General features: G+C 45.4%; 1 protein-coding gene across 4 annotated transcripts in view; it reads right to left on the bottom strand.

Annotated features, from left to right (window-relative positions):
• TBC1D24 (TBC1 domain family member 24) overlaps positions 1-12,089 on the bottom strand; it is a 64,899-nt gene that overhangs the window by 21,578 nt on the left and 31,232 nt on the right. For all 4 annotated transcript variants that reach the window (XM_040356617.1, XM_040356615.1, XM_040356618.1 and 1 more), the window contains 2 exons: positions 4,807-4,965; positions 2,238-2,301 (listed from right to left, as the gene is read on the bottom strand). In XM_040356617.1, coding sequence (XP_040212551.1) covers positions 2,238-2,301; positions 4,807-4,965 — 223 coding nt within the window. The remainder of the gene's footprint in view (positions 1-2,237; positions 2,302-4,806; positions 4,966-12,089) is intronic.

The raw sequence follows: 12,089 nt of genomic DNA, 5'->3' as shown, positions 1-12,089 counted from the left end.
TGGTTTACATTACGGTGTGTCGCAGAACACGGGAAAAATCGTGCTCACAGACAAATGCTCTGCTCTTTAGGGGTACCATTAATTCTTAATGGTACCCCCACAGATTGGAAAACGTGGGGTGCTTTTGCTGCAGTGCAATTAAAAAAAAAAAAGTTTGGGGACTTGTTTCTCTGCATTTTGTGGGTACGGAAATTAATGAACTGCCCTACATGCAGCTACACAGATGTGAACCAAGGACTTGTTCACATGTCATAGGGGCGGTAAAACCACATGGTTGAGCTGTTTTTACCACCCCCAACTTCTCCACCTTTAACTGCAGAGGCAGCAGCTGAGGGTGTTCACATGCTGTGGCTGCAACTGGAGGTATACCGAGGGTGAATGGGGCTGCACTGTAACTACCCCGCAACTGTGTGCATTGCAGAGTTGTGGTGTAGTGATGCTGCATTTACGGGCCTAAAACAGGTGGTGAGGAAGCAACATAATTCCACTTTACCGCCTGTCAAATGCCTCTGAAAAGCAATCTGTGCATGGATTGCTTTTCAGAGGAGCAGCAGTCCTTGCTGCTATCAAACAAGCCCTACAAAAGCCATTCTGATGGTACAGGAATGGGGGGGGGTCAGGATTAAAAGCAACATACACACACACATACATACAGACACACGCTTACACACATGCTTACACACATGCACACATAGAAAAGAGAAAAGCCCTAAGGCTGACGCAGCGCTAAAGGAAATTAGTGAAAATAAAAAATGATTGTGTATCATATGTTGAAAAAATAAATTAAATAAATGAAGCAGCTAACACTAAAGTTCAGCACAAAAACTTCAAAGCAATACATAATACAAAGGAGTACAGCGCTACAATACCCACTCATACAGAAAAATAAAGTGAAAAAAATAAATACAAATTATGGATTTATATACCACTTTTTTTCACTTTACGCACGCATACACACACATGCTTACACACATGCTTACACACACATACACACATGCACACATACACATGCACTCACATGTGCAGACACACACACAGACACATGTATAAAGCCATTTTAAAATGAATCTAGCTTCTAGCTCAGTACCTTTCCAGATTCCTCATTGAGCCGGGTACTGCACTCTAGGGGGAAGCAGAGAGCACAGCACACTGCTATGCACTTTACTTTCTATTTTGAAGCCGACAGAGCTTCTCACAGTTCGGCAGGAGAGCAGGCTCATCTGACAGCCTTCTCTCCACTGACCCCGCGGCACACCTGAGAACCTCTGACGGCACACCAGTGTGCCGCGGCACACTGGTTGAGAAAGGCTGGTCTAGGCAGATCAGATTGGAGGGCTGTTGTGTGCACATGGACAGCAGAGACCATTAACATCTGGACACCCATAGAGCACAGTAAAGCTTGCAGCGTTCAGGAGCACTGCATAAACTGTACATAACAGTAATGGCAAACCTTGGCACCCCAGATGTTTTGGAACTACATTTCCCATGATGCTCATGCACTCTGCAGTGTAGGTGAGCATCATGGGAAATCTAGTTCCAAAACATCTGGGGTGCCAAGGTTCACCATCACTGGTATATAACCTCAGCTATATACAGTATACCAGGGATATGCAATTAGCGGACCTCCAGCTGTTGCAGAACTACAACTCCCATGAAGCATAGCAAAACTGACAGCCACAAGCATGGCACCCAGAGGCAGAGGCATGATGGGACTTGTAGTTTTGCAACAGCTGAAGGTCCGCCAATTGCATTTCCCTGCAGTATACAGTGCTTGATCCTGCAGCAGGATGAGACCTTCTCCTTCCACTCCGGGAAGGTTATGAAGCACATATTACTAAGAAGATGCAACTAAAAGGTCTGAAGTTTTGACTTGCAGTGCTAGGGTCCTCTTCTCAATTCTGTCAAGGGACACCAACTTAAGTTCTTCCTATTATGTTAGTTTTCTCTGACCATTCCTGATCCAAAAAGCATACTGGTATGTTAACTGGCATGTGATCAATTATCTGGACAGCGACTCAAGTGCTCTTTGTATAAATGTAGCACAACTTAATTTTAATGAAAATAGCTTTTTGGTCATATATTAAAAAAAATAATAAAATAAAAATTATATTATACACACACACACACACACACACACACACACATACACTGCTTTCACCCCCATAGATCTATCCTTTAAATACAGCAGATCTGAGCCAAGGTTATGGTTATCAGTCTGTTTATGCCATAATACATACCTCTTGGCTACTGGTTTTGATCAGGAGTAGGGTGGGCTCACGTCCTTCACAATGCAAGAAAAACCTGGAAAACAAAAACAGAAGAAGTCGGCCGGAATAAAAGCCAAGTTAATTTAAGTGTCACTGGGGATAAAAAAAAAAAAGTTTAATATATATATATATATATATATATATATATATATATATATATATATATATATATATATATATATATATATATATATATATATATATATATATATATATATATATATATATTTATTACATATACACACACATATACACACACATATACACATACATACACATATACATACACACACACACACACACACACACACATATACATATACACACACACACACACGGGGTGTAGCAAGATGGCGGAGATGACAGGTCCCGCTTTTGTATTATATTTGGAACCTACAAGTCTGCCAAGTTTGTATACTTCACAATCTGATAACAGGACTCAATATGGCTTCCATTAACGCAAACCTGTCGTGTACCAATAGGCCTCGCTATTGAATGCAGACCAAACTGTCTGTGTTTCGTCACAATTGGTAACAGAAGGAACGTTCTATTGCTGCCATCTTGCACTCCTCCATAGTAAGGATACTCTGAAGCCTCTCACACACGACCGAGGAACTCGACGGGCGAAACACCGTTTTCCTCGTCGAGTTCCTTGTTAGGCTGTCGAGGAACTCGACAAGGCAAGTTTCTCCATTCGTCGAGGAAAAAGAAGACATGCTCTCTTTTTGGCTCGACGGGATCCTCGACAGTTTCCTCGTCGAAAAATGTACACACGACCGGTTTCCTCGGCAAAAAAAAAATCCCAGCAAATTTCTTGCTGGTTTTTGCCGAGAAACTTGGTCGTGTGTACGAGGCCTGAGAAGGAGAAAGCAGACATCTTGTTACACCAGAGTTTTTGATTTTACAATTTTTAACAGGAAAATTTGTTTATATAGTGAAACACAGTGCTTAGAACTCAGTCTGGTTAGATATTGAATTTTAAAAGCAGCGAGCTTCTGTCAGATTAGCAAACCTGTGAGATGAGCACGCTTTGCCGCTGCTTTTAAAATTCATCACCACAACAGTCAGACGGAGTTCTAAGTACTAGATTTCAGTATAGAAACTCACTTTACCGTTAAATACAAGTGTAAAAGGCAAAACTCTGGTGGGTGTAACAAGATGTCCGCTTTCCCCTTCTCAGAGTATCCATACTATGGAGGAGTGAGGGGTGTAGCAAAATGGTGGCATTGGAACGTCACATCTGTTACCAATTCTGACGGGTCGCCAAATATGACGAAACACAGGCACTATTCGGTCTGCATTCAATACCGAGGCCTATTAATACACAAGAGGTTTATGTTAATGGAAGTCATATTGAGTCCTGTTATTAGAACATGAAGTATACAAACATGGCAGGTTTTTAGGATTCAAATAGAACACAAAAGCCGGACCATTTAGCAAGAATAGTACAATGTGTAATGAATTCTGACCCCAGTAAATAAAGAGTGCTTGCTATGGCTAACTGTCTTTTACCACTACTGCTCTTTTAGATTGCTTTATTTAATTACCCCAAATAGTAGCAATACCTTAAGGCCAGGTTCACACCTATGCGAATTGAGTGCGGCTTAAACCGCATCCAATACGCAGAACATTTCTAAATACATTGTTTTCAATGAGGCTGGTTCACATATGTGCGATGCATTCGCACTGCGCATTGCAGTAAAACCGTGTGCGTCTTTAAGGCATTGCGGTGCGGCTCAGGTGCGAATTCAAGCCCATTATCTTCTATGGGTACGCAGCCGATTCGCAGATGTGTTCAGTTCTCTTCAGGAATTTCTCTCATTCAGCTCAATACACTTCTCCCCCACTCTCCTCTCACCCGCAACTTCTCCCAGGTCTCCAAATTCGCATCTAAAACGTTGCTAAAATCTGCTGAACACTTCTGCAGACATAAGAGAGCTGAAATTCGCACCGCACTAGTGTGATTCCGGCCTTGGACAAAAGCTAGGAATTCACACCTGCATAATTACACTTGATGGAACACTAGCCAAGCATGGGAAGTGATTATAACCACCATCAGGTTTCCATTGCCCTTCGTGCCCTCATTTGGGAGAATTACCCATGAATCCTGTCCTGGTGACAGGACAGAAAGTAAGAGGGAAAATTACCCAACAGCACAGATGTTCTAACCCTTCTTTAGAGTAGAGGGATCAGAACACCTGTCGGTTTTTACTGGTGTGTCTCCGGAGAGAGTCACCCTCTTCGTTGGAGATCTGGTGACCTGGGGGGGTCTCCAAAAGAACCCCTTCATTTGCAGGGATTTCCTCTTACTTTGTTAGGCTATAGGGCAGGAGGCCGTGGTAACAATAGAACAAAAGATGCCAAAGGGGTTATAACCCCTGCCTTCCTCTTTCCAAACTGGGGGGAGAAAAAAAAAAAAAAAAAAAACACACAACACCATTGCATATAGTTCCACTTTAAGTTTTGGTTGGGGGTTCAACTCTTAAACAATCCAGCTGGCAGCAGAAATAGTGGCACTGCAGAAATCCGGGGCTCTCACCTGCCGAGGCTATTGCCATGCTCCTGGTTGGTGAAGAGCAGCAGCGGCTGGCAGAGGGCGAACCTTTCCGGAATCCAGGACCAGATGTCTCGCATCTCCTTCACACTCACAATCTCAGACTTGAAGTTTTCGGCATCTACAGCCAAGTGGACGTTCTGTCTGTCAGACACAAAGTGTTACAGAAACCCATTAGCTTGCATTATCTACAGTACTTTGGCTTTATATCCATTTTCAAAGTCCTAACTGGTCACTTTCATGGCAAGTTTAAGGTCAGTATTTAGTTTTTTCCCCCCCCCAGTAAGGTTTTTGGATTTTTAGCTCAGAGAACCAGTCACCTACACAAGTGAATTGTGCGAAGCCTAACCAATTAAATTGTTGCTCCTCAGTATGGCTTAGCTTCAAGAGGAATCACGAAATAAGGATTGCCACGTACAGCACAGTAACAGATGTTCCAGATGTCAAGCATACGTTTCTATATTAATGGCAGTCCTGCTGTCCTAAGAGATAATAATGAACACCTACAGGGAGTCAGATGTTTACACGCTTTCCATAAAGCCAGCCAGATTCTGTACACCTATAAAAAAAAAAACCTGCACACGTGAAGGAATCGCTGCACGCAAGCCACTGGGGGTTGATTTATTTTATACTATATAGTATTGTATTATACTACATTACATTTGTCATTCTACCCCTATCTATTTCTATTTTATTATTTTATCTTATTTTATTCGTCCCTCTCATTTTTTTCTATTTCCATTTCTCTTTTTTACCCAACACTATTACCACTACCATCATTATATCACTCTCACTATTGCTATTTCGGTTTGTGTGTGGCATCTGGGACCACCCACTTAGGTGGGGGGAGTTTTGATGGCCCCTGGGAGGTTCCCCGCGGCTTGCAGTGGGTTGGGCACTTGTATGAGTGCTCATATATATTACACAAGGGGAGCCTTTGGAAGGGTCTACACTGCTGGGCTCTGATGAAGATGTTTTTGTAACCTCGAAACGCATCAGCCGGCAGTGACACACCTTTATCCCGCCCACTTGGAGTGTGGTTCGAGGTATCTACTACAAGCGTTGTCGATAAGCCTGCTATGTTTCTTTCCCTGTGAGTAGTTTTTTTTATTACACTTTTTATTCTATTAAATTGTCAATGGTAACACACTAGGCTGGTGCGCCTTTTTCTCTTTTCTGCTACCAGGATATTCCCCATCCATGAAGGGCAGCAAGGACAGTGTTACCGGTTTTGGAATTTTTTCCATGGAACACGGACTGTTGAACAATCCACTCGTGCGCAGGAGTTTGTTTTCTGTGTTCTTAAAGTACTACGTTGATTTACTAAAACTTGAGGGTGCAAAATCCGGTGCAGCTCTGCAGAGAAACCAAACTTAATTGAACAAGCTGAAGTTAGAAGCCGATTGGCTACCATGCACAGCGACACCAGATTTTGCACTCCCCAGGTTTTAGTAAACCAATCCCACTGTTACAGCCCATCATGGTGGTTCAACTTGCTCAATAAAGGGCAGATTTCTGCATCAAAGTTTCACAGGGAGAGGTCTGCACATCTACGGAATGGCCACACCACACAGCATTTTTGTAGAGGCAATTTGCAACAGTAACAGAACGGCTCCCCTTTACCCTTAAACGGGGTTGTAAAGGTTCTTGTTTTCACCTTAAAGCGGATGTGCCACTAAAAAAAAATATATTAAAAGCCAGCAGCTACAAATACTGCAGCTGCTGACTTTTATTAGAATCCAGCGGCGTCCGCAGCAGATGACGAGCTATCGCTCGTCACCCTGCTGCTCCCCCCTCCATCCACGGTGAGGGAACCAGGAAGTGAAGCGCTGCGGCTTCACTGCCCGGTTCCCTACGGCGCATGCGCAAGTCGCGCTGCGCCCGCCGATTGGCTCCTGCTGTGTACTGGGAGCCGAGTGTTCCCAGCATACAACGGGGGACGGATGGGATGCCAGGAAAAAACCCGTCTTTTGCCCGTGTCGTGTGGCCGGAAGTGGGTGCAAATATCTGTCTTTAGACAGGTATCTGCACCCCCCTCCCCCTGAAAGGTGTCAAATGTGACACCGGAGGGGGGGAGGGTGCCGACCAGCGCGACTTCACTTTAGGGTGGAGATCCACTTTAATGCATCCTATACATCAAAGTCAGAGACACAGTAACACCAACTATGATTATAGTTGCCATTAAAAGTCCCCACTACATTTCTCGGATCAGCAGATGACCTTGATCAAGAGCACTTAAAGGGGTTGTAAAGGAAAAAAAAATTCCCTAAATAGCTTCCTTTACCTTAGTGCAATCCTCCTTCACTTACCTCATCCTTCCATTTTGCTTTTAAATGTCCTTATTTCTTCTGAGAAATCCTCACTTCCTGTTCTTCTGTCTGTAACTCCACACAGTAATGCGAGGCTTTCTCCCTGGTGTGGAGAGAGCCTCTTGAGGGGACGAGCAGGAGGGTCAGTACGCTATCTACTTTGCAGATACAGAAAGGAGCCGTGTGTTAGTGGGCTTCCTGACACTCCTTCTCGCCCCCTCAAGAGGCTTTCTCCACACCAGGGAGAAAGCCTTGCATTACTGTGTGTAGTTACAGACAGAAGAAGAACAGGAAGTGAGGATTTCGCAGAAGAAATAAGGACATTTAAAAGCAAAAGGAAGGATGAGGTAAGTGAAGGAGGACTGGACTAAGGTAAAGGAAGCTATTTAGGGAGAATTTATTTTCCCCCTTTACAACCCCTTTAAAGTTGGCTGATCAGAACCCCTCCACCACTGCCACCCATCCGAAGAAAGTAGAAGAAAGAAATTAGGATAGAGAGGGATAAGAAGGGAAATAAAGGAGGAGAACAAAGAAAGTAGTACATCCTAAAACAAGGGTGCCCAACCTTTTGAAGAACGAGGACCACTTAAGCAACTTGGTAACCAGTCGAGTGCCACAATCAGCGAAGCAGGCAGATGACAGACCACGACTACTCTATAGGTCCTCCAACCCACCCAGATGAAAGGGGACAAATTCCCTTCTGCTTTTCGGATTGGAGGTAGGCGAGCATAAACAAACATCTGTCGCTCTATAGAGGTGAATTGAGGGTCCCTTTTGGTCGGGCTGATCGTGTGAAAAGGGCCCAAGACTGCTTTCACACTGATGTGCTGCGGTTTACCCACACTGTGGGTGCAGCATAGTGCACCTGTGTCTATACTGCAGGTTAGCTGAACTTTGCCATAGAGTCCACCTGTGGCAAAAGCCGGGCACTGTAGAGGAAGCATCGGCTTATGGGGCTCTGCTCCGCAGCCGATTTCTTCCTCTACCACCAGCTTCATTCACAACACTGATGCTGTGGTATGGTGGGTCGGCAACCTGCGATCTGGGCAAGCCAACCCACCATTCCAGAGCAGGAGGTCGTGGGCCACATCAGAGGGCTCCGCGGGCCACATGTGGCCCCCGGGCCACTGGTTGGCCACCCCTGTCCTAAAATGTACCATAAGGGGTTTTAATACTGTACGAGTGGAAGGGAGCGCTAAATGTCAATGGGTTAGGGGCGCAAGTTACTTGTCTTGCCTTGGGTGCTGACTACGAAAACAACATTTTATTGTAAGACTGCATTCACACCTGAGCATATCGTTTTTGGTCGTTTTTCCGGTGTTTTGTCGCGTGTATTCGTGCGTTTGCATACAGGGTCGTCCGACATTTTTTAACTTGACGTTTTTTAATTTTAGCCAATAGGAACAATTATCAACTTTTTATCACTTGTTGCTATGTTTGTAGATATTTTAATCTTCTGCCTGGGTGAAATGTTCTATTGATTAAAGCGACAAAACGCCCGTAGAAACGCTCGTTGTCGCACTAGATGCTTGAATCGAGTGTTTCCATTACTTTCTATGGGAATACAAACGTTCTAAAACGCCCAAATCCACCCAATTCTCCATAGAGAATAATGTATTTTTTTCCCCCTCTAGCGTTTTGGAGCTTCACGCGACAAAAACGCTCAGGTGTGAATGCAGCCTTAGGGTGTCACCACAACTTGGGAAATTTTATCAAGGGGTCACGGCACTAGTAAGGTTGAGAAAATGCCGAGCTTTACTGTTGATGTAAAAGAGAAAATTTGATAACATGTGAAGCTGACAATTCACACAGGTTCTGTAAATTAAAAAGGTAACACTTTTTTTTTTTGCGCAGTACGCTTTAACAAGTCTAGCCTATCACTTGAACTTACTAGGCTTATCTGTTTCTTAGCAACAGAAGAAAAGCCTGAGAAGATTACGCTAATCATGGATCAAGTGCCAAGAAGAAACAGCAAGTATTGAAAAAAAGTGTTTAACTGCTATATATTCTGTACACAGATGTGGTTTTGACATTTGCATTTCTCAAGGTGGCCGGGTCGGATGCAGCCCTAAAACAAGCAAGCAATAAAACAGACTGGAGAAAGCTTGGATCGTGCACTTTGTTAAATAACCAAAGAGCAAGAACATGCATTTCCAAGCTAGCTTGCATGTACAGCTGCTGAAAAGGTCTGTATAGCTCCACCCATTTTCTATAGCATTATGATGCAGACCGCAGCACGTCCTCACAAAGTGCAATAGAAAAAACACCACAACTTCTACCAGACTTGTCTGTGACAAACAATACCCGCAGGACTAAATTTTCACTAGAATTGCAAGTGATCCAAGAACCATTATGAGTTATGCAATGTCTGAGGGCATTCTCAAACGAAACGCGTCAGTAGAGGCCTAGCAGTAGTGTCATTGCGCTGTCGTGGTTTGGTGATGCCGTTTGTATTCCACGCTGTTACTACTTCTGTGGGTATATGCCTTACATTTTAATAAAGAGTTCTTAACCACTTAACCACCAGCCGCCGTCTACAAACGGCGGCAAGGTGGTTGCTTAACTGGGGGTCGCCGTTCTGAAACGGCGCCCACCAGAAGCAGTAATGCGCGCCGCCTCGGGCGCGCACACAGAAAATTCTGTGCGCGCCGGGTCTATGAGACCCGGCGCTACACAGATCACGGTAACTGACCGGCAACGCCGGTCTTTTACCATGTGATCGCGCCGTCCAATGACGGCGCGACCACAGGTAAACAAACCGGCGTCATCTGATGACGCCGGTTCCTCCCTCCTCTCGCTGTACCGATCGGTACAGTGTGAGAGGAGAGCGCGGATGGCAGCAGCAGTGTGGGATGGATCTGTGACTATTGCAGTCACAGATCCATCCATCCCTGCTCAGCCATCCCTGCATTAACCCCTGCAATACTCTGCCTTCCCTGCGCAATACTCTGCAATGCTCTGCCTTCCCTGCAATACCCCCGCGCAATACTCTGCAAAACACCCGCGCAATACTCTGCAAAACACCCGCGCAATACTCTGCAAAACACCCGCGCAATACTCTGCAAAACACCCGCGCAATACTCTGCAAAACACCCGCGCAATACTCTGCAAAACACCCGCGCAATACTCTGCAAAACACCCGCGCATTACTCTGCAATACCCCCGCGCAATACTCTGCAAAACACCCGCGCAATACTCTGCAAAACACCCGCGCAATACTCTGCAAAACACCCGCGCAATACTCTGCAAAACACCCGCGCAATACTCTGCAAAACACCCGCGCAATACTCTGCAAAACACCCGCGCAATACTCTGCAATACCCCCGCGCAATACTCTGCAATACCCCCGCGCAATACTCTGCAATACCCCTTGCGCAATACTCTGCAATACCCCCGCGCAATACTCTGCAATACCCCCGCGCAATACTCTGCAATACCCCCGCGCAATACTCTGCAATACCTCCGCGCAATACTCTGCAATACCCCCGCGCAATACTCTGCAATACCCCCGCGCAATACTCTGCAATACCCCCTGCCAGTACTCTGCAGTACCCCTTGCGCAATACTCTGCAATACCCCCCGCGCAATACTCTGCAATACCCCCCGCGCAATACTCTGCAGTACCCCCCGCGCAATACTCTGCAATACCCCACTCGCAATACTCTGCAATACCCCACTCGCAATACTCTGCAATACCCCACGCACAATACTCTGCAATACCCCACTCGCAATACTCTGCAATACCCCACTCACAATACTCTGCAATACCCCACGCACAATACTCTGCAATACCCCATGCACAATACTCTGCAATACCCCACGCACAATACTCTGCAATACCCCACGCACAATACTCTGCAATACCCCACGCACAATACTCTGCAATACCCCCGCACCAATACTCTGCAATACCCCCGCACCAATACTCTGCAATACCCCCGCACCAATACTCTGCAATACCCCCGCACCATACTCTGCAATACCCCCCACACAATACTCTGCAATACCCCCCACACAATACTCTGCAATACCCCACGCACCATACTCTGCAATACCCCCGCACCATACTCTGCAATACCCCCCACACAATACTCTGCAATACCCCCGCACCAATACTCTGCAATACCCCCGCACCATACTCTGCAATACCCCCGCACCATACTCTGCAATACCCCCGCACCATACTCTGCAATACCCCCGCACCATACTCTGCAATACCCCCGCACCATACTCTGCAATACCCCCACACCAATACTTTGCAATACCCCGGCCAATACTCTGCAATACCCAGAAAATACTCTGGGGAAAAAAATGTGTTTTAACCACTTCCCGCCCACGTCATATGAGGTCCTTGACTTTGTGCAGGGATATCTAAATGATGCCTGCAGCTACAGGCATCATTCAGATATCATTTTTTTCAGCCGGCGATTCTCTACACCATAAGAACGATCATGGCGGCTGTTCCGCCTCTTGATCGTTCTTACGGGAGGCAAAAAGGGACATCCCCACTCCCTTCGCCCTCCGGTGCTTCTTCTGACTCACCGCTGCGATCGAAGCCAGGATCGTTTTTTTTCTTGTTTTTTTTCTTGTTTTTTTCCAAGTTTCCCAGCCTAGAGGTGAGATGTGGGGTCTTATTGACCCCATATCTCACCGTAAAGAGGACCTGTCATGCTATATTCCTATTACAAGGGATGTTTACATTCCTTGTAATTGGAATAAAAGTGATCAAAACATTTATTTTTGGGGAAAAACGTGTCAAACTAAAATAAATTAAGTAAAATGAACAATAAAAATAAAAAATAAATATTTAAAGCGCCCCTGTTCCCGCGTGCTCGTATACAGAAGCGAATGTGTACGTAAGTCCCGCCCACATATGAAAACTGAGTTCAAACCACACATGTGGGGTATCGCTGCGAACGTTAGAGCGAGAGCAATCATTTTGGCCCCAGACCTCCTCTG

The sequence above is a fragment of the Rana temporaria genome, chromosome 6 (assembly GCF_905171775.1).
Source record: "Rana temporaria chromosome 6, aRanTem1.1, whole genome shotgun sequence".
Classification (NCBI taxonomy): domain Eukaryota; kingdom Metazoa; phylum Chordata; class Amphibia; order Anura; family Ranidae; genus Rana; species Rana temporaria.
Note: the sequence above shows the minus strand (reverse complement) of the source record. Positions and strands in the feature narration are given on the sequence as shown.